The sequence below is a fragment of the Somniosus microcephalus genome, chromosome 16 (genome assembly GCF_052327205.1).
Source record: "Somniosus microcephalus isolate GS21.2 chromosome 16, FLI_Smic_1.0, whole genome shotgun sequence".
Taxonomy (NCBI): domain Eukaryota; kingdom Metazoa; phylum Chordata; class Chondrichthyes; order Squaliformes; family Somniosidae; genus Somniosus; species Somniosus microcephalus.
The window spans coordinates 2,770,473-2,793,319 of NC_141002.1; the positions used below are offsets into that span (position 1 = coordinate 2,770,473).

The 22,847-nt window shown below is 47.3% G+C and overlaps 1 protein-coding gene across 1 annotated transcript in view; it reads right to left on the reverse strand.

Moving 5' to 3' along the window:
• Positions 1–13,768: 13,768 nt before the first annotated feature.
• The window catches only part of LOC147105941 (lysine-specific demethylase 7B-like), a 195,498-nt gene continuing 186,419 nt past the window's right edge, over positions 13,769–22,847 (reverse strand). The window contains 4 exon segments of the mRNA XM_086009771.1: positions 13,769–14,250; positions 14,495–14,771; positions 15,495–15,592; positions 18,371–18,576. Of these exon segments, the coding sequence (XP_085865897.1) occupies positions 14,162–14,250; positions 14,495–14,771; positions 15,495–15,592; positions 18,371–18,576 (670 nt within the window). The 3' untranslated portion in view covers positions 13,769–14,161.

Consider the following 22,847-nt stretch of genomic DNA (forward strand, 5'->3'; position numbering starts at 1 on the left):
GGAGTCAGTGTGAGTGATTAATGGTGATGCAGTGCGGGGCTCACGGTCTGGAGTCTTTTAGTGTTATAAAAATTGAAACACTACAGGTCCCAGAGCCTGGAGTCCGTGAGTGTGATTAATGGTGAAATATTGCGCGGCTCAGAGTCTGGAGTCGGTGAGTGTGATTAATGATGAAACAGTACAGGGCTCAGAGTCTGGAGTCAGTGACTGTGATTAATGGTGAAACAGTGCGGGGTTCAGAGCCTGGAGTCAGTGACTGTGATTAATGGTGAAACAGTGCAGGGCTCAGAGCATTGAGTCAATGAGTGTGATTAACGGTGAAACACTGCGGGGCTCAGAACATTGAGTCAGTGAGTGTGATTAATGGTGAAGCAGTGCGGGGCTCAGAGCCTGGAGTCAGTGAGTGTGATTAACGATGAAACAGCTCGGGGCTCAGAGCCTGGAGTCAGTGAGTGTGAATTAATGGTGAAACAATGTGGGGCTCAGAGTCTGGAGTCAGTGAGTGTGATTCGTGGTGAAACTGTGCGGGGCTCAGAGCATGGAGTGAGTTAGTGTGATTAATGGTGAAACAGAGCGGGGTTCAGAGCCTGGACTAAGTGAGTCTGATTAATGCGGAAGCAGTGCAGGGCTCAGAGCCTGGAGTCAGTGAATGTGATTAATGGTGAAGCAGTGCGGGGCTCAGACTCTGGAGTCTGTTAGTGTTATAAAAATTGAAACACTACAGGTCCCAGAGCCTGGAGTCCGTGAGTGTGATTAATGGTGAAATATTGCGGGGCTCAGAGTCTGGAGTCAGTGAGTGTGATTAATAGTGAAGCACTGTGAAGCTCAGAGTCTGGAGTCAGTGAGTGTGATTAATGGTGAAACAGTGCGGGGCTCAGAGTCTGGAGGCAGTGAGTGTGATTAATAGTGAAGCACTGCAGGCACAGAGCCTGGAGTCATTGAGTGTGATTAATAGTGAAGCAGTGCGGGGCTCAGAGTCTGGAGTCAGTGAGTGTGATTAGAGGTGAAACAGTATAGGGCTCAGAGCCTGGAGTCAGTGAGTGTGATTAATAGTGAAACAATGTGTTACTCAAAGTCTGGAGTCAGTGAGTGTGATAAATGGTGAAACAGTGCGTGGCTCAAATTTTGGTGTCAGTGAGTGTGATTAATAGTAAAACAATGTGGGGCTCAGAGCCTGGAGACAGTGAGTGTGATTAATGGTGAAACAATGTGGGGCTCAGAGTCTGGAGTGAGTGAGTGTGATTAATAGTGAAGCTGTGCAGGGCTCAAATTTTGGTGTCAGTGAGTGTGATTAATAGTAAAACAATGTGGGGCTCAGAGCCTGGAGTGAGTGAGTGTGATTAATGGTGACACAGAACGGGGTATAGAAGCTGGACTCCGTGAGTGTGATTAATGATCAATTGTGCCGGGCTCAGAAGCTGGATTAAGTAAGTGTGACATATGGTGTAACTTAACGGGGATCAGTGCCTGCAGTCAGTGATTGTGAATAATGGTGAAACACTGCAGGGCTCAGAGGCTGGAGTCAGTGAGTGTGATTAATAGTGAAACAGTGCGGAGCTCAGTGCCTCGAGTCAGTGAATGTGATGAATGGTGAAACACTGAAAGGCTCAGAGCCAGGAGACACTGAGTGTGATTAATCATGAAGCAGTGCAGTGCTCAGAGCCTGGAGTCAGTGAGTGTGATTAATGGTGAAACACTGCAGGGCTCAGAGGCTGGAGTAAGTGACTGTGATTAATAGTGAAACAGTGCGGGTCTCAGAGCCTGGAGTCAGTGAGTGTGATTAATGGTGAAACATTGCAGAGCTCAGAGCCAGGAGTCAGTGTGAGTGACTAATCTTGAAACAGTGCCTGGAGGGAGTGAGTGTGATTTTGGTGAAACAGTGTGGGGCACAGAGCCTGGAGTCAGTGAGTGTGATTAATGCGGTAACAGTGCGGGGCTCAGAGCATGGAGTCAGTGAGTGTGATTAATGGTGAAGCAGTGCGGGGCTCAGGGCCTGGAGTCAGTGAGTGTGATTAATTGGGAATCACTGCAAGCCGCAGAGCGTGGAGTCCGCGAGTGTGATTAATGGTGAAATAGTGCAGGGCTCAGAGCCTGGAGTGAGTGAGTGTGATTAATAGTGAAGCACTGTGGGGCTCAGAGCCTGGAGTCAGTGAGTGTGATTAATGGTGAAACAGTGCAGGGCTCAGAGCCTAGAATCAGTGAGCGTGATTAATGGTGAAACAGTGTGGGGCTCAGAGTCTGGAGTCAGTGAGTGTGATTAATGTTGAAGCACTGCGGGGCTCAGAGTCTGGAGTGTTTGAGTGTGATTAATAGTGAAACACTGCAGGCCGCAGAGCGTGGAGTCCGCGAGTGTGATTAATTGTGAAATAGTGCGGGGCTCAGAGCATGGAGTGAGTGAGTGTGATTAATAGTGAAGCACTGTGGGGCTCAGAGCCTGGAGTCAGTGAGTGTGATTAATGGTGAAAGAGTGCGGGGCTCAGAGCCTGGAGTCAGTGAGTGTGATTAATGGTGAAACACTGCGGGGCTCAGAGCCTGGAGTCACTAAGTGGCATTAATAGTGAAACGATGTGGGGCTCAGAGCCTGGAGACAGTGAGTGTGATTAACGGTGAAACGGCTCTGGGCTCAGAGCCTGGAGTCAGTGAGTGTGATTAATGATGAAGCAGTACAGGGCTCAGAGCCTGGAGTCAGTGAGTGTGATTAATGGTGAAACAGCTCGGGGCTCAGAGCCTGGAGTCAGTGAGTGGGATTAATAGTGAAATGATGTGGGGCTCAAAGTCTGCAGTCAGTGAGTGCGATTAATGATGAAGCAGTGCAGGGCTCAGAGCCTGGAGTCAGTGAGTGGCATTAATAGTGAAACGATGTGGGCCTCAGAGCCTGGAGACAGTGAGTGTGATTAATGGTGAAACAGTGTGGGGCTCAGAGTCTGGAGTCAGTGAGTGTGATTAATAGTGAAGCACTGTGGGGCTCAGAGCCTGGAGTCAGTGAGTGTGATTAATGGTGAAACACTGCGGGGCTCAGAGCCTGGAGTCACTAAGTGGCATTAATAGTGAAACGATGTGGGGCTCAGAGCCTGGAGTCAGTGAGTGTGATTAATGATGAAGCAGTACAGGGCTCAGAGCCTGGAGTCAGTGAGTGTGATTAATGGTGAAACAGCTCGGGGCTCAGAGCCTGAAGTCAGTGAGTGGCATTAATAGTGAAACGATGTGGGCCTCAGAGCCTGGAGACAGTGAGTGTGATTAATGGTGAAACAGTGTGGGGCTCAGAGTCTGGTGTCAGTGAGTGTGATTAATAGTGAAGCACTGTGGGGCTCAGAGCCTGGAGTCAGTGAGTGTGATTAATGGTGAAACACTGCGGGGCTCAGAGCCTGGAGTCACTAAGTGTCATTAATAGTGAAACGATGTGGGGCTCAGAGCCTGGAGACAGTGAGTGTGATTAACGGTGAAACAGCTCTGGGCTCAGAGCCTGGAGTCAGTGAGTGTGATTAATAGTGAAACAATGTGGGGCTCAAAGTCTGGAGTCAGTGAGTGTGATTAATGGTGAAGCAGTGTGGGGCTCACAGTCTGGAGTCTGTTAGTGTTATAAAAATTGAAACACTACAGGTCCCAGAGCCTGGAGTCCGTGAGTGTGATTAATGGTGAAATATTGCGGGGCTCAGAGGCTGGAGTCGGTGAGTGTGATTAATGGTGAATTAGTGCGGGGCTCAGAGCCTGCAGTCAGTGACTGTGATTTTATGGTGCAACAGTGCGGGACTCAGAGCCTGGAGTCCGTGAATGTGATTAATGGTGAAGCAGTGCAGGGCTCAGTGTCTGGAGTCAGTGACTGTGCTTAATGGTGAAACAGTGCAGGGCTCAGAGCCTAGAATCAGTGAGCGTGATTAATGGTGAAACAGTGTGGGGCTCAGAGTCTGGAGTCAGTGAGTGTGATTAATGTTGAAGCACTGCGGGGCTCAGAGTCTGGAGTGTTTGAGTGTGATTAATAGTGAAACACTGCAGGCTGCAGAGCGTGGAGTCCGCGAGTGTGATTAATTGTGAAATAGTGCGGGTCTCAGAGCATGGAGTGAGTGAGTGTGATTAATAGTGAAGCACTGTGGGGCTCAGAGCCTGGAGTCAGTGAGTGTGATTAATGGTGAAAGAGTGCGGGGCTCAGAGCCTGGAGTCAGTGAGTGTGATTAATGGTGAAACACTGCGGGGCTCAGAGCCTGGAGTCACTAAGTGGCATTAATAGTGAAACGATGTGGGGCTCAGAGCCTGGAGTCAGTGAGTGTGATTAATGTTGAAGCAGTGCGGGGCTCAGAGTCTGGAGTGTTTGAGTGTGATTAATAGTGAAACACTGCAGGCCGCAGAGCGTGGAGTCCGCGAGTGTGATTAATGGTGAAATAGTGCGGGGATCAGAGCCTGCAGTCAGTGAGTGTGATTAATAGTGAAACAATGCAGGGCACAGAGCCTGGGGTCAGAGTGAGTGATTAATAGTGAAACAGTGCAGGGCTCAGAGCCTGGAGTCAGTGAGTGTGATTATTGGTGAAGTAGTGTGGGGCTCAGAGTCTGGAGTCTGTTCGTGTTATAAAAATTGAAACAATACAGGTCCCAGAGCCTGGAGTCCGTGAGTGTGATTAATGGTGAAACAGTCCGGGACTCAGAGCCTGGAGTCAGTGAATGTGATTAATGGTGAAACAGTGCGGGGCTCAGAGTCTAGAGTCAGTGAGTGTGATTAATAGTGAAGCAGTGCGGGGCTCAGAGCCTGGAGTCAGTGAGTGTGATTAATAATGAAACAATGTGCGGCTCAATGTCTGGAGTCAGTGAATGTGATTAATGGTGAAACAGTGCGGGGCTCAGAGCCTGGAGTCCGCGAGTGTGATTAATGGTGAAACAGTGCGGGGCTCAGAGACTGGAGTCAGTAAATCTGATTAATGGTGAAACAGTGCAGGGCTCAGAGCCTGTAGTTAGTGAATGTCATTAATAGTGAAACAATGCAGGGCACAGAGCCTGGGGTCAGTGTGAGTGATTAAAAGTGAAACAGTGCAGGGCTCAGAGCCTGGAGTCAGTGAGTGTGATTAATGGAGTTATATTGCGGGGCTCAGAGGCTGGAGTCGGTGAGTGTGATTAATGGTGAATTATCGCGGGGATCAGAGCCTGCAGTCAGTGACTGCGATTTAATGGTGAAACAGTGCGGGGCTCAGAGTCTGGAGTGAGTGAGTGTGATTAATGGTGAAACAGTGCGGGGCTCAGAGCCCGGAGTGAGTGAGTGTGATTAATAGTGAAGCACTGTGAGGCTCAGAGCCTGGAGTCAGTGAATGTGATTAATGTTGAAGCAGTGCGGGGCTCAGACTCTGGAGTCTGTTAGTTTTATAAAAATTGAAACACGACAGGTCCCAGAGCCTGGAGTCCGTGAGTGTGATTAATGATGAAATATTGCGGGGCTCAGAGGCTGGAGTCGGTGAGTGTGATTAATGGTGAATTAGTGCGGGGATCAGAGCCTGCAGTTAGTGAGTGTGATTAATGGTGAAGCAGTGCGGGGCTCAGCCTGGAGTCCGTGTGTGTGATTAATGGTGAAACAGCGCAGGGCTCAGACCCTGGAGTCAGTGAGTCTGATCAATGGTGAAACACTACAGGCGCCAGAGACTGGAGTCCGTGTGTGTGATTAATGGTGAAATAGTGCAGGGCTCAGAGGCTGGAGTCAGTGTGTGTGATTCATAGTGAAACATGCCGGGCCCAGACCCTGGATTCAGTGAGTCTGATTAATGGTGAAACAATGTGGGTTTCGGAGCCTGGTGTCAGTGTGTGTGATTAATGGTGAAACAATGTGGGGCTCAGAGTCTGGAGTCAGTGACTGTGATTAATGGTGAAACAGTGCAGGACTCAGAACCTGGAGTCAATGACTGTGATTAATGGTGAAACAGTGCGGGACTCAGAGCCTGGAGTCAATGACTGTGATTAATGGTGAAACAATGTGGGGCTCAGAGCCTGGAGTCAGTGACTGTGATTAATGGTGAAACAGTGCGGGGCTCAGAGGCTAGAGTCAGTGAGCGTGATTAATGGTGAAACACTGTGGGGCTCAGAGTCGGGAGTCAGTGACTGTGATTAATGTTGAAACAGTGCGGGGCTCAGAGCCTGGAGTCTGTGTGTGTGATTAATAGTGAAACACAGCAGGCCCCAGAGCCTGGAGTCAGTGAGTGTGATTAATGGTGAAATCGTGTGGGGCTCAGAGGTTGGAGTCAGTGTCATTAATGGTGAAACAGTGCAGGGCTCAGAGCCTGAAGTCAGTGAGTGTGATTAATAGTGAAACAGTGTGGGGCTCAGAGCCTGGAGTCAGTGAGTGTGTTCAGTGGAGAAACAGTGCAGGGCTCAGAGGCTGGAGCCAAGTTTGCAGAAGACACAAAGCTGGGTGGGCGTGTGTACTGTGAGGAGGATGCCGAGAAACTCCAGTATGATTTGGACAGCTTGGGTGATTGGGCAGATGCAGTGTAATGTGGATATATGCGAGTTCATCCACTTTGGTGGCAAAAACAGGAAGGCAGATTATTATCTGAATGGCCCTAAATTGGGAGAAGGGGAAGTGCAACGAGACCTGGGTGTCCTTGTCACTGAAGGTAAACATGCAGGCAAATGGTATGTTGGCCTTCGTAGCAAGAGGATTCGAGTACAGGAACAACGATGTCTTGCTGCAGTTGTACAGGGCCTTGGTGAGACCACACCTTGAGTATTGTGTGCAGTTTTGGTCATCTTATCTGAGGAAGGATGTTCTTGCCATGGAGGGAGTGCAGCGAAGATTCACCAGGCTGATACCTGGGATGGCAGGAATGACGTATGAGGAGAAGATTGGGTCGATTGGGCTTGTACTCGCTGGAGTTTAGAAGAATGAGAGGGGATCTCATTGAAACTTATAAAATTCTAACAGGACTAGACAGATTAGATGCAGGAAGGATGTTCCCGATGGTTGGGGAGTCCAGAACCAGGGGTCACAGTCTAAGGATAAGGACAGAGATGATGAGGAATTTCTTCACCCAGAGTGGTGAGCCTGTGGAATTCTCTACCACAGAAGGCAGTTGAGGCCAATTCATAAATATATTCAAGGAGGAGTTAGATAGATTTCTTAAGGCTAAAGAGATCAAGGGATATGGGGAGAAAGCAGGGACAGGGTACTGAATTTGGATTATCGGCCATGATCTCAGTGTATGGCAGAGCAGGTTCGAGGGGCCGAATGGCCTACTCCTGCTCCTATCTTCTATGTTTCTATGTGAAACAGTGTAGTGCTGAGAGGCTGGAGTCAGTGAGCGTGATTAATGGTGAAACAGTGTGGCACTCAATGTCCCTCAAATGCCTCTGTAGCAATTTACAAATGTTTATGACTTGCACGGATTTTAAACCAAGCACAGAACTCGGATGAGCTTCATATACTGGACTGCACTATAAACAAGCATAAGTGTTTTGTTTAAATAATCCCCATATTGCCAAGTCTCACTGTTGCTGAGGTTGGGCTCAGTATTGTTCACGTGGGAGTCTGAACTGTGGGTATTAGCAATCCACTCACCATTCACTACAGGATGCTGTCCACCATGGACACACCTTTGATCCACACCAGGAGTCATGGGATAAACATCTCGCCCCGAATGGAACTGCCATTCTGCTCACCGCTGTGCTCAGTGCATTTACCAACAAGACTCAGGAAGCAGTTCAAAGGAACTGATCTGAGGTAGGACAAGACCAGGCTCGTGTGTAACTCATGCCGATATGTAAAAGTTGGCTGCAGAGTTTCCCGAGCACAGCCTCAACTGTACAAAGTAAATCAAAAAGCCCAATATTTACAATTCTGAATCTTCACAGTGGCAACATGTCTCCATTAACCATCAGGAACAGATAGTCATTAACCCATGGAGTGACTGAGCTCAGTGTGAGGGAGCTGGATTAATATCAGGAACAGATGCAGTCATTAACCCAGGGAGTGACTGAGCTCTGTGTGAGGGAGCTGGATTAATATCAGGAACAGATGCAGTCATTAACCCAGGGAGTGACTGAGCTCAGTGTGAGGGAGCTGGATTAATATCAGGAACAGATGCAGTCATTAACCCAGGGAGTGACTGAGCTCAGTGAGGGAGCTGGATTAATATCAGGAACAGATACAGTCATTAACCCAGGGAGTGACTGAGCTCTGTGTGAAGGAGCTGCATTCACAGCTCCCACTACGATAGATCCAAAGTGCGACCTTGCGTCCATATTCATATCATAGAAGCATACAGCACAGGAGGAGGCCACTCAACCCATCATGCCTATGCTGGCTCTTTGGTAGAGTGCTACACTTAATCACACCCACCATCCCCTGCTCTTTCCTCATAGTCCTGCAATTTTTTTTCCTTCAAGTATTTATCCAATTCCCTTTTGAAAGTTATTACTGAATGTCCTTCCACCACCCTTTCATGCAGCACATTCCGGATCATCATGACCCGCTGTGTAAAAAAATATTTCCTCATGTCGCCTCTGGTTCTTTCATCAATCACCTTCAATCTGTGTCCTCTGGTTACCCACCCTTCTGTCACTGGAAACAGTTTCTCCTTATTTACTCTATCAAAACCATGCATGATTTTGATCACCTCTATCAAATCTCCCCTTAACTTTCTCTGTTCTGAAGGGAACAACCCCATCTTCTCCACATAACTGAAGTCCCTCATCCCTGGTACCATTCTAGTAAATTTCTTCCACATCCTCTCCAAGGCCTTAACATCCTTCCTGAAGTGTGGTGCCCAGAATTGAACTGTATGGATTGATTTGAAATGTTAAGTGAGTTTATTTTTGCTGGGATCTGCTCCATTCGCATTGTTACTTCGCTGGCAGTGCAGTGGAGACCCTCTGTTCGTGAGTTAATGGGATTGTTGCTGCTCAGAGCAGAAACAAATCAGAGGAATGTTCTGTCCTTCTGTAATTCAAAATCAACTGTTAGCTGCTTTCTGAAAGGAACACTCAGTTGTGTCTGTGAGGGAAAGTGAGTTGAAAGAATACACAAATGGTCTCTGGGGAGTTTCAGTAGAACCAGGCAGTTCCCTGCAGGGAAGGCATGTTAACTACATCAGCAATGCTTTCCTTGTTTTGAAATGTTAGCTGGTACACAGCTGTGAACTGATCACCAACAGCTGCCTTGGAACTAAACCAGTTCTGATGTAAATTGGGTGCCAGAACCAAACAAAACTCCATCCAAAGTGTATGGTTGCAATCCACATAGTTGGAGCTGAACAGAATATTGATTTACATCAACTTGCGGGTCTAGTGGGGAAAAGCTGCTTTGATCTTGTGTGTTGCATTTGGCAGTGGAGACCTAGAGCACTGGTACGCATTGGCACGTTGCCGGTGACATTATTTCCCTTGTTTCCATGTTGCAGTAGCGACACTCGGTGGGAGGAGGCACAGCCACGTTACAGAAAACACTCAAGCTGTTAGACACAGTTATTTGCAAGATAGGTTAAGGAGTTTGTAATTTATACCTTTGATTTCTGGATTATTTTGCTGTATTCCTTTGCTTCTGTGAGTTGGTCACACCGCAGGTTAGGACAGCACAGGCAGAAGGGAAATGGGTGACCATCAGGCAGAGCAGTAGAGGCAGGCAGGTAGGTAGTGCAGGGGGCCCCTGTGGCCATCCCCCTTTCAAACAGGTATACCAGGGGAAGGCAGCAGCCAACTTTCTGGCACCAGGGGTGCTTCTGCTGCTCAGGAAGGGAGGAAAAAGAGTGGGAGAGCAATAGTGGTAGGGGATTCTATCGTAAGGGGAACAGATAGGTGTTTCTGTGGCCGTAGACGTGACACCAGGATGGTTTGTTGCCTCCCTGGTGACAGGGTCAAGGATGTCACTGAACGGCTGCAGGGCATTCTGAAGGGGGAGGGTGAACAGTCAGAGGTCGTGGTTCACATTGGGACCAATGACATGGGTAGGAAGAGGGATGAGGTCCTGCAGCAAGAATTTAGGGAGCTAGGTAGCAGATTAAAGAGCAGGACCTCAAAGGTTGTAATCTCTGGCTTACTCCTGGTGCCACGTGCTAGTGAGTAGAGGAATAGGAGCATAGAGCAGATGAATGCTTGGCTAAAGAGTTGGTGCAGGAGGGAGGGCTTTAGTTTCCTGGATCACTGAGCCTGCTTCTGGGGAAGGTGGGACTTTTACAAGTTGGACGGGTTGCACCTGAACCAGAGCGGGACAAATATCCTTGCGGGGAGGTTTGCTAGCACTGTTCGGGGGGGGGGGGGGGGGGGGGGGGGGTTAAACTAAAATAGCAGGGGGTTGGGAACCTGAGCAGGGAGACAGAGGAAAGGGAAACAGGGATAAAAGCAAAAGATAGGAAGGAGAAAAACAAAAGTGGCAGTCAGAGAAATCAACGGTTTAAATCAAACGTGGCCACAGTAAATAATAATTCTAGTAGGTCTAAGAGTATTAAAAAAACAAGCCTGAAGGCTTTGTGTCTTAATGCGAGGAGCATTTGTAATAAGGTGGACGAATTGGCTGTGCAAATAGTGGTAAACGAATATGATTTGGTTGGGATTACGGAAACGTGGCTCAAGGATAGCCAAGACTGGGAACTCAACATCCAAGGGTATTTGATATTCAGGAAAGATAGGCAAAAAGGAAAGGGAGGTGGGGTAGCATTACTGGTTAAAGAAGGGATTAACACAATTGTAATGAAGGATATTAGCTCTGATGATGTGGAATCTCTATGGGTAGAATTGAGAAATACTAAGGGGAAAAAAACATTAGTGGTAACATTAGGTTTATAGACCTCCAAACAGTAAGGTGGAGGTTGGGGATGGCATTAAAAGTGAAATTAAAGAAGTGTGCAATAAGGGCACAGTAGTCATCATGGGTGACTTTAATCTACATATAGATTGGGCCAACCAAATTAGTAACAATATTGTGGAGGAGGAATTCCTGGAGTGTTTACGGGATGGTTTCCTGGACCAATATATCGAGGAACCAACCAGAGATCAGGCCATTTTAGACTGGGTATTATGTTTATTATTATTAAGGATTAATTAGCAATCTTGTTGTATGAGGCCCCTTGGGTCGGAGCGATCATAATATGATCGAATTCTTCATTAAGATGGAGAATGAAGCAGTTGACTCAGAGACTAGGGTCCTCAATTTAAATAAAGGAAACTACGATGGTCTGAGGAGCGAGTTGGGTAGGATTGATTGGGGAATGGCACTCAAAGGGTTGACGGTGGATAGGCAATGGCAAGCATTCAAAGACCGAATGGATGAGCGACAGAATTTGTTCATCCCAGTTTGGCATAAAAATTAAACAAAAAAGGTGACTCAACCGTGGCTAACAAGGGTAATTAGGGATAGCATAAGATCCAAGGAGAGGACATATAAATTGGCCAGAAAAAGCAATAATCCTGAGGATTGGGAGCAGTTTAGGATTCAACAAAGGAGGACAAAGGGATTAATTAAGAAAGGGAAAATAGAATATGAGAGTAAGCTAGCAGGGGACATTAAAAACTGACTGTAAAAGCTTTTATAGATATGTGAAAAGAAAAAGATTGGTGAAGTCAAGCGTAGGTCCCTTGCAGTCAGAATCAGGGGAATTTATAATGGGAAACAGAGAAATGGCAGACCAACTAAATTCATACTTTGGTTCTGTCTTCACAAAGAAGGACACAAATAACCTCCCAGAGATGCCAGGGAACATAGGGTCTGATGAAAGGGTGGAACTGAAAGAAATCAGTATCTGTAAGGAAATGGTGTTAGGAAAATTGATGGGACTGAAGGCCGATAAATCCCCAGGGCCTGATAATCTACATCCCAGGGTACTTAAGGAAGTGGCCCTAGAAATAGTAGATGCATTGCTGGTCATCTTCCAGAACTAGATAGACTCTGGAACAGAGGGAGGGTAGCTAATGTTACCCCACTATTCAAAAAAGGTGGTAGAGAAAAAGCAGGGAATTATAGACCGGTAAGCCTGACATCGGTAGTGGGGAAAATGCTAGAGTCTATTATAAAAGATGTAATAGCAGAGCACTTGGAAAGCAGTGACAGGATCGGACAAAGTCAACATGGATTTACAAAAGGTAAATCATGCTTGACTAATCTACTGGAATTTTGAGGATGTAACTGGTAAAATAGATAAGGGAGAACCAGTGGATGTGGTGTATTTGGACTTTCAGAAGGCTTTCGATAAGGTCCCGCATAAGAGATTAGCGTGCAAAATTAAGGCATATGGGATTGGGGGCAAGGTATTGACTTGGATAGAGAACTGGTTGGCGGACAGAAAGCAAAGAGTTGGAATAAATGGGTCGTTTTCCGAGTGGCAGGCAGTGACTAGTGGGGTACCGCAAGGATCGGTCCTAGGACCCCAGCTGTTCACAATATATATTAATGATCTGGACGAGGGAATTGGATGTAATTATCTCCAAATTTGCAGACGACACAAAGCTGGGTGGGAGGGTAAGCTGTGAGGAGGATGTCGTGAAACTCCAGTACGATTTGGACAGGTTGGGTGATTGGGCAGAAACATGGCAAATGCACTATAATGTGGATAAATGTGAGGTTATCCACTTTGGTGGCAAAAACAGGAAGGCAGATTATTATTTGAATGGCAATAGATTGGGAGAAGGGGAAGTGCAAAGAGACCTGGGTGTTCTTGTGCACCAGTCGCTGAAGGTAAGCATGCAGGTGCAGCAGGCGGTTAAGAAGGCAAATGGTATGTTGGCCTTCGTAGCGAGAGGGTTCGAGTACAGGAACAAGGATGTCTTGCTACAGTTGTACAGGGCCTTGGTATTGTGTGCAGTTTTGGTCGCCTTACCTGAGGAAAGACATTCTTGCCATGGAGGGAGTGCAGCAAAGATTCACCAGGCTGATACCTGGGATGGGAGGAATGACATGAGGAGAGATTGTGTCGATTGGGCTTATACTCACTGGAGTTTAGAAGATTGAGGGGGGATCTCATCGAAACCTATAAAATTCTGTCAGGCCTGGACAGACTAGATGCAGGAAGGATGTTCCTGATGGCCGGGGAGTCCAGAACCAGGGGTCATAGTCTAAGGATAAGGGGTAAGCCATTTGGGACCGAAATGAGGAGGAATTTCTTCACCCAGAGAGTGGTGAACCTATGGAATTCTCTGCCACAGAGGGCGGTGGAGGCCAGTTCATTAAATATATTGAAGAAAGAGTTGGATATATTTCTTAAGGCTAAAGGGATCAAGGGATATGGGGAGAAGGCAGGGACAGGGTACTGAATTTGGATGATCAGTCATGATCTCATTGAATGGCGGAGCAGTCTCGAAGGGCCAAATGGCCTACTCCTGCTCCTATCTTCTATGTTTCTATAATTCCTCTAAATAAATCTGATTACCAATCTTGGCCTGACGGATGCTGCCAAACAGTGTTGGTGAGTTTCCTCTTTCCTGAAGAACAGGATGGCATATCGGGCAAACTCTGTGAAATGTAACTGGTAACACTGCAACAAATAGCTCCCCTTCACAGCCAGGATACGGGTGGAGCATTGAGATGGTGATAGAGATGGATCTGCCTACAGAACCTGACTCTGCCTTCTTTATGAAGAGAGAGAGTGGGGAAGAGTGTGAACTGTAACAACATGCTTCTGATGTTAGTTCCTTCAGTCTTGAAATAGCAAATCCTTGAAGCCAATTTCTTGCAACAAAGTGATCAGCGAGCAGTGTTCAAATGGAAAAGTTTGAAGTGTGTGGATTTCAGTGGTACTCAGACAAAAACTCTTCCCAATCGTTTTAGAAGCAGCTCTTCCCTGAAGCAATTAAAAGGCAAGAATTTGTCAGCTGGAAATATGATTCAGTATTTTATATCTAACTTATTTAGTTGAATTGAATCAGACAAATTCCTCAATAAATAGTTATCTTTAAAAAATCATTCAAAGCTGTCAAATTAAAATGCAAATAATCTGAAAGAAATAAATTATATGACGACAACAGAAAGTTCAGTAAAGCCAGAATACTACTCTTTCAAAATGTCTGCAAACCCGGAACATTTTTCAAGGTCTCATAATTTCAGTCCTTTGTCTCTCCAGCTCCTGCTCCTCCATTATTGCTTGTCTGTGCTTCAACAGTGCACATCTGTGGGCTTGTTCCTCAGGCACAATCCATGTGAAGGGAGGCCGTGTGCATCAGGACCAGGAACCTCTTCGGCCCAGTGCTGGTCTGTAATGTCTTTATTCTAAAGGAAGAGACGGCCACTTCTGTTCAGCTTCAGAATCTTTCCAAGTCGCTGCTTTGCAGTCGCCATCCCTTTCTTTGGGCGCTTACCTGCCAAAGGGTTTCAATATTCATATGATTAGTACATCAACATTACAGCATTCAGACACGCTTAGAGAATAGACCGTAAACTCGGAGGACAGATAGTAAACTCTCTCTCTGATCAGGGATGCCCCTATATTGATGGTGAGATGGTCTCTCTCCTTTTGATCAGGGATGCCCCTGTACTGATGGTGAGATGGTCTCTCTCTCTGATCAGGGATGCCCCTGTGTTATGAAGATGTTGCTCACTGACCTTTCGTTGCCTGATTGCTCACAGGGGGTTGATTGGACAGGCTCCTCCTGCTCGATGGGTGCATGGACGGTGAAGTTGGCATTCCAGGATGTATCTGATGTGGATTCTCTCCGCAGACATAGTCAGCTGATGACCTACACCCTACACTCAGTGAGTCGGGAGGAATTTGACCCTCGCTGTCGACCAGTTCTTCCACCAAATTCTTGTTTTCCTGAATGTTTTGTCTCACCGCTGATAAACATTCTTTTCTGAGATGTTTTGGTTCCTTCATCCATACCTAGAGATAAAGCTATCATTGAGTTACCCCAGCATGTGCTAATTTAGCTGGGTAATTCCCAGCCATGCTAACCCTGCCCCTCCCTGAAGGTGGGGTATGATGACTTCGCTATCTACGAACTCCAACACGCTAGCAGCCCCCGGGTACCATTCTTCATGAGAGTCTGGACAGTGTTGGCAGAAGATTACATTGTTTAAGGAATGACAGCTGATCCAGTCCTCACCTGGCCTGGCAGGAACCACACCAGGAACCCAGGCCCGGCTCTACTCACTGGTACTGAGACCCAGCAGAGATCTGCTAACTCAGCAGTGACTGAAAATCAAACCTGGGACATTCTGCTCTGGCTCGTGTTATGCTATCCTTGTCTAGCCTCGTACTGAAGGGATGGAACTACACAAACATAACTAGACTTTTCAATTAAAACACAACTTCCAATTAAGACAAATTGTTCAGCAAACCCCATGGCAAGAACACAGTAACGCAAAAAACCATCCAATCAGGCAAAGTATCCAGTGTACAATGACCCACAAGAAGAAATTCTATTTCTTATATCCAATTAAAATATTCTAAGAGGTAGGGGTGTCTAATTAAAAGATCTGGGCCAATCAGCAAAAGCCTTAGTGGTTCTAACAAATATCACTTCCCCAATTAGGTAAATGCAAGTAGATTCACCGTGCCCAAGTCAGTGAGAGTCCCAGACACTCCAATCCACCAAGGTCCTACCTCTTCAGATAGTCTGGCTGTTCCTCCCACTATGCACCTCACTTCGTGATTCACCGACTCCCTGCTGCCCTCAGTGGCTTCTTGCTTCACAGGTCCAACTGTGAAAACATAAAACACTCATCACACATCATCAGCCAATAACCAGAATGGGGTCTGCAACAGGACCATGTCCGTCCGCGGCCCGCCGGGCTGAAAATGGAATCAGGGTCTCCCTTGAGTTTCAACTGTGACAGAAAAACATCAACTTCTTACTAGTCGGCAAAAGAGATGCAGCTACCCCCCATCCCACTCTGTGTTGTAAATACTTTGTAGTGGACTGGGGAATGTCTATGTATGTAGTTTAATATGGGCTGCCAAAAGGTATTCAATAAGGTTCCACAAAAGAGACTGTTAGCTAAAATTAAAGCTCATGGAATTGAATGGTAAAAAGCTAGGAACAGTGGAGGTCCAACGAGATTTAGGGGTCCATATACAGAGATCACTAAAATGTAGTGGTCAAGTACAAAAAAATCAAAAAGGCTAATGGAATGTTAGCCTTGAAAACTAGAGGGCTAGAATAGAAAGGGGTGGAAGTTTTGCTACAGCTCTACAAAGCCCTGGTTAGACCACATCTCGGACTAGAGTTTCCGTTGGGTTGCACTGTTATTTCAGCGCAATTCGCCTGAAATCGGCCAAACCAGCGTAAAAGATCGAGGAATTTGAAGCACAAATTACGTCCAGTGCAAATCAAGTGTCTGCGATCTTTTGTGTTAGTTTAAAAGCACCACGGTAGAAGGAATCGTTGCCCACAAAACTGGCCATGTCCCCAGATCCAATTAATCACCATTGCATGTTTCTGCTAATTGCTTCCGTTTGCAGGCCTTCGAAGGGGCTTTGAAGATTAGCTTTTTTTGTTAGGTGCAAGGACACCAATAGGCACGTTTTAAAAGCTTTAAAAAAAATTCCATTTGCTAAGAAACTAAGTACTGTAGACCAATGAAATCAGTAAATGGTCTGTATAGTTTCTTAGTCATTTTCAGTTATTTAACAATGGGTTACTCACAGGTGGACCTTATTAAAAATGCTTATTTTTTGTGATAAACCCATTTCCAGCGGTATTAATAAAGCTGCACCAAGGTTACCACTCAAATATATAAAGCAATATTTTTAATGAAAATTATTATTTAAGTTGCGTTCTAAAACTATGCCCGATTACGCTGGTTCACCACCTTCTTTTAATACCCTGGGATGGAAACCATCAGGTCCTGGAGATAGGGACATAGGAACAGTATAGAAGATGGAAGAGGTGATCTAATGAACGTTTAAGATGATTAAAGGATTTGATAGGGTAGATAGAGACATTTCCTCTGGTGGGAGAGTCTAGAACAAGGGAGCAGAACCTTAAACTTAGAGCCAGGCCATTCAAAGGGTGACGTCAGGAAGCACTTCTGCACCCAAAGAGTATTGGAAATCAGGAACTCTCTCCCGCAAAAAACTGTTGAGGCTGCAGGCCAATTGAAAATATCAAAGTTCTATATTTGTGTTAGGCAAGGGTATTAAGAGTTACGTAACCAAGGTGGGTAGATGGAGTTAGGATACAGTTCAGCCATGATCTAACTGAATAACGGAACAGACTCAAGGGGCTGAAGGGCCTACTCCTGTTGCTATGTTTCTTCCTATGTTCCTAGCACCTCCCCTCACAATCAATCCCCTCCCAATCAGTCCCTCCCCTCCCCACCCATCAGTCCCTCCCCTCCCCACCCATCAGTCCCTCCCCTCCCCACCCATCAGTCCCTCCCCTCCCCACCCATCAGTCCCTCCCCTCCCCACCCATCAGTCCCTCCCCTCCCCACCCATCAGTCCCTCCCCTCCCCACCCATCAGTCCCTCCCCTCCCCACCCATCAGTCCCTCCCCTCCCCACCCATCAGTCCCTCCCCTCCCCACCCATCAGTCCCTCCCCTCCCCACCCATCAGTCCCTCCCCTCCCCACCCATCAGTCCCTCCCCTCCCCACCCATCAGTCCCTCCCCTCCCCACCCATCAGTCCCTCCCCTCCCCACCCATCAGTCCCTCCCCTCCCCACCCATCAGTCCCTCCCCTCCCCACCCATCAGTCCCTCCCCTCCCCACCCATCAGTCCCTCCCCTCCCCACCCATCAGTCCCTCCCCTCCCCACCCATCAGTCCCTCCCCTCCCCACCCATCAGTCCCTCCCCTCCCCACCCATCAGTCCCTCCCCTCCCCACCCATCAGTCCCTCCCCTCCCCACCCATCAGTCCCTCCCCTCCCCACCCATCAGTCCCTCCCCTCCCCACCCATCAGTCCCTCCCCTCCCCACCCATCAGTCCCTCCCCTCCCCACCCATCAGTCCCTCCCCTCCCCACCCATCAGTCCCTCCCCTCCCCACCCATCAGTCCCTCCCCTCCCCACCCATCAGTCCCTCCCCTCCCCACCCATCAGTCCCTCCCCTCCCCACCCATCAGTCCCTCCCCTCCCCACCCATCAGTCCCTCCCCTCCCCACCCATCAGTCCCTCCCCTCCCCACCAGCCCCTCCCCTCCCCATCAGCCCCTCCCCTCCCCATCAGCCCCTCCCCTCCCCATCAGCCCCTCCCCTCCCCATCAGCCCCTCCCCTCCCCATCAGCCCCTCCCCTCCCCATCAGCCCCTCCACTTCCCCAACTAGTACCAACCTTTACCATCTCTAATCCCTCCCCAACAAACTCCCCTCCCCATGTCTACCCCCTTCCCATTCCTGGTATTGAGCAGACACTGACTCATCATCTGAAGTCCTGTGGAAGTCTCAAGTCCACAATCCTTCTGGATAGCAGGATTTCCCTACAATGACTTCTGTTATAATCCACCTTCCTGAGTACACGTACAAACATACTGAAATACCCACCACACTCTGATGCCCTGGAACATGGGCTCAGCTCTCCTTTCTCCCTCCTATTAGTTCTTATGTCTTGATGTGACCTGGGAAGGTTCCTTTTATCCATGCTGTCGCTATTCTTTCTTGGGCTGTTGCGAAGGTCTGAGTACTGCAGGGCTGCCATTGACAGCATGCCCTGAATGGCCTCTGCTGTGCTCGGAGATGGTGGCCGTTCCCTGAAATGCAGCAAGGAAAATTGTTGGCCGTAGGTATTGTTTTCTCTTTGCAATCATCCATTTCTCCAACTGTGTCTCTACAACCAAGGTGACTGGACAAGCTGTCCCACCTCCAACAATACAGTCACTGGTGATCTTGATTTGGGTGCTAGGGATTTCCATGGTGAGGCAGGTGGATCCACTCCCTTCACTGCGGTGCTCTGGTTTAGGACTAAGTTTCACAACCCAGCTGACATCAGCAATGAATTATTCCAGAAGGAAGAACATAGAACAGGAGTAAACCATTCAGCCCCTCAAGCCTGTTTCATCATTCAATTTCAAAGTTTGCAGATGACGCGAAACTCGAAACTATAGTGAACAGTGAGGAAGATAGTAACAGGCTTCAGGAGGACTTGGACAGACTGATGAAATGGGAGGACACGTGGCAGATGAAATTTAACACACGTGTGAAGTGATAGATTTTGGTAGGAAGAATGAGAGGCGGCAATATAAACTAAATGGTACAAATTTAAAGAGGGTGCAGAGAGACCTGGGGCTTTACATACACAAATCTTTGAATGTGGCAGGACAAGTTTAGAAGGCTGTTAAAAAGCATATGGCTTTATGAACAGAGGCAGAGAGTACAAAAGCAAGGAAGTTATGCTAAACAGCTGCTATATTGTGGCCAATTCTGGGCGCCACACTTTAGGAAGGATGTCAAAGCCTTGGCAAGGATGCATTAGAGATTTACTTGAATGGTGCCAGTTATGTGGAGAGACTGGAGAAGCTGGGGTTGTTCTCCTTCGAGCAGAGAAGGTTAAGAGGAGATTTAATAGACATGTTCAAAATCATAAAGGGTTTTGATAGAGTAAATAAGGAGAAACTGTTTCCACTGGCGTCGGTAACCAGAGGACACCGATTTAAGGTAATTGGCAAAAAAAAGAGGCGAGAGGAGGAGAATTTTTTTTTTTTTTTTTTTACGCAGCGCGTTGTTGTGATCTGGAATGTGCTGCCTGAAAGGGTGGTGGAAGCAGATTCAATAATAACTTTCAAAAGGGAATTGGATAAATACTCGAAGGGGAAAAATTTGCAGGGCTATGGACAAGGGGCAGGGGAACCGGACTAATTGGATAGCTTGCAAAGAGCTGGCACAGACACGATGGCTCGAATGGCCTCCTTCTGTGCTGTCTCATTCTATGAATTAGATTATGGTTATCTGTACCTCAACTCTACTTACTCACCTTTGTTCTAGATCGCTTGATAGGCTTACCTCATAAAAATCTATCAATCTCAGTCTTGAAAATTTCAGTTGTCCCCCAGCATCCACAGACTTTTGGGGGGAAAAGAGTTCCAGATTTCCACTATCCTGTGTGAAAAAGTGCTTCCTGCTTTCACTCCTATGTGGCCCAGTTCTAATGTTAAGATTGTGGCCCCTTGTTCTAGATTCTCCCACCAGAAAGAAACAGTTTCTCCGCATCTAACCTATCAAATCCTTTAATCATTTTAAATACCTCAATTACATCACTTTCTAAACTCAAGGGAATACAAGCCAAGTTTTTGCAACCTGCCCTTATAATTTAACCCTTTAAGCCCCGTTACCAGTCTGGTGAATCTGCGCCGTGCGCCCTCCAAGGCTGATGTATACTTCCTGAAGTACGGTGCTCAGAACTGAACTCGGTGTTCCAGATTGGGTCTCACCAGAGCTCTGTACAGCAGTAACATAACTTCCACCCCTTTGTATTCCAGCCCCCTTGATGTAAAGGCCAACATTTCATTAGCCTTTTAAAAGTATTAAGAATAATTTTTACAGCAGAGAAACAGGCCATTTGTTTCAACAGGTCCATCAATGTTCCCTCTTTTTTTTTTTTTTTTTTTTAAAAACGTGCGCGACCCCTTTAAGGGGCTGCATGGCCTATTCACAGTTTCGCGCATCTTTACATTGAAAAAGCCTGGGCTGCACAGGACCAGCAGAGAGTGCGCACCTTATAGGGAAAGTTGCTTCCCATCCTGCTAAATCTAACCTCACCAACATATCCTTCTATTCCTTTCTCCCTCATGTGCTTATCTAGCTTCCCCTTGAATGGATCAATACTATTCGCCTCAAGTACTCCCTGTGGTAGCAAGTTCCACATTCTAACCACTCTCTGGATAAAGAAGTTTCTCCTGAATTCCCTGTTGGATGTATTAGTGATTACCTTACATTCATGGCCCCTAGCTCTGGTCTCACTCGCAAGTGGAAACATCTCTAGATCAAACCCTTTCATAATCTTGAAGACCTCTATCAGGACACCCCTCAGTTTTCTCTTTTCTAGAGAAAAGAGCCCCAGCCTGTTCGATCTTTCCTGATAGATTATGACCTCTCAGTTCTGGCATCATCCTAGTAAATCTTTTTTGCACCCTCTCCAGTGCCTCTATATCCTTTTTTATAATATGGGGACTAGAACTGTTCACAGTACAAGTGTGGTCTAACCAAGGTGCTATATAAGTGCAACATAACTTCTCTGATTTTTCAATTTTCTCTCTCTCTAGAAATAAACCCCAGTACTTTGTTTGCTTTTTTAAAAAAAATGGCCTTAGTGACATGAGTCACTACTTTTAGTGATCTGTACACGCAGGTCCCGCTGTCCCTCTACCCCATTTAGACACTTAGGGGGAAAAATTGGGTCGCACCCCTTTGGGGAGCTAACTTCGCCAGTAGCTACTTTTAGCACCCCGAAAAAATTTGCGCCCCTACAATTCACTGGTAGCGCCCCAAGAGGGAGGTGGGATGCTACTGGAAGCGCCCCGCCTCCCTCTTGGGGCGCTGTGAGTGAATATCACGGCGCTAAGTGCTGCAGCGCCACTCTTTGCGGCATGTCACGCCACGGTACTGCAGGCCTTCCTCCCCTTATTAAAGGGGAGGGGCATTGCGTAGCGCAATGCAACCCGGGGCCCAGCTGGTCCACCAACCGGCACCCCACGGGGGGGGGGGGGGGGGGGGGGGAGGCTGCACAGAAGGCTGGGGACAGCAATGGGGGCAGGTGCTGGCAGACGACCAGCAACAAAAACAGCCGCCTGGCACCTCCCCTTTAATTTGCGCCGTCCCGGCCGCAGGTAGGCCCCCCTGACCCTGTCGGACATAGCGTCCGGCGGTAAGTCAGGGGGCGCTACCGAAGATTGCAGCCAGGGCACTGCGCACGGCGATGACGTCATTGCTGGAGGCGCAGCACCGCAGGGCGCTAACGGTTACCGCCACCGCTAACCTACCGCTGAATTTCGCAGGAGGCGTTGTGTGCGCTGCGCTCGGGTGCAAGTTGCTTTGCACCCCGTTAGCACGGAGGCACAAATCAACCAAATTCCCCCCCTTATTTTCCAAGGAGTATGTGGCCTCTTTATTCTTCCTACCTACCTAAATATCTTCCCTCGCTTTTATTTATATTGAAGTTCATTTGCCAATTACATGTCCATTCTACAAGTTTATTAATGTCTTCCTATATTTTGTCACAGTCCTCCTCTGTACTACACCACTCAAGTAGATGTATTACGCAAATTTTGAAATTGTATTTCCAATTCCTGACTCCAAATCGTTTATGTAAATGGTGAACAACAGTGGTCCCACAGCACCAATCTCTGTGGAACACCACTTGCCACTCTGAGTAACTACCTTTAACTCCTAATCTCAGTTTCCTGTTCTGTAGCCAGCTTGCTGTCCATTCGGCTACTCGTCCCCGGATTCCACATGGTCTGACCTTAGTCATGACTACTATGCGATACCTTTTGGGCTTTTTGGAAATCCAAACATATTGGCCCTGAATTTGCGGTCGGCGTACCTCAAGTATGCCTCCGACCCACGAAATATTTCTGCACTTACCTCCTGGCTCCACAGCTATGGAGACTTCCCTTCTCGGGCCTGCAGGCGTATGCCAGCGTAAAGGCCCACGGATTCCATGGGCGCACACGGTTTGCAAATGTCCCTGGGATCACATAGGCCCAGTAAATCAATCAAAAAGAGGGATTCCCATGATGCTTATGAGGATTCCATTTACGTACGGAATCCCCATAAGCATATTAGAAATCCCAATCATGTAAATAAAAATAAATGTTAATGTTCAAAATTAATTAAAAGATCTTTAATTAAGCATAAAACGGGCCAAAATTTACCAAAACTAATTTTAAGTGTATGCGCAAGTTTTAATCATTTAAAATTTTAATTTTAACATTTATTTTAACCCCTATGCTGCTAAAAGACCTTACACCTACTTTTACCAGGCATAAGGGTTTTGTGGGCATTCACTGGGCAGTAGTTGGGCAAA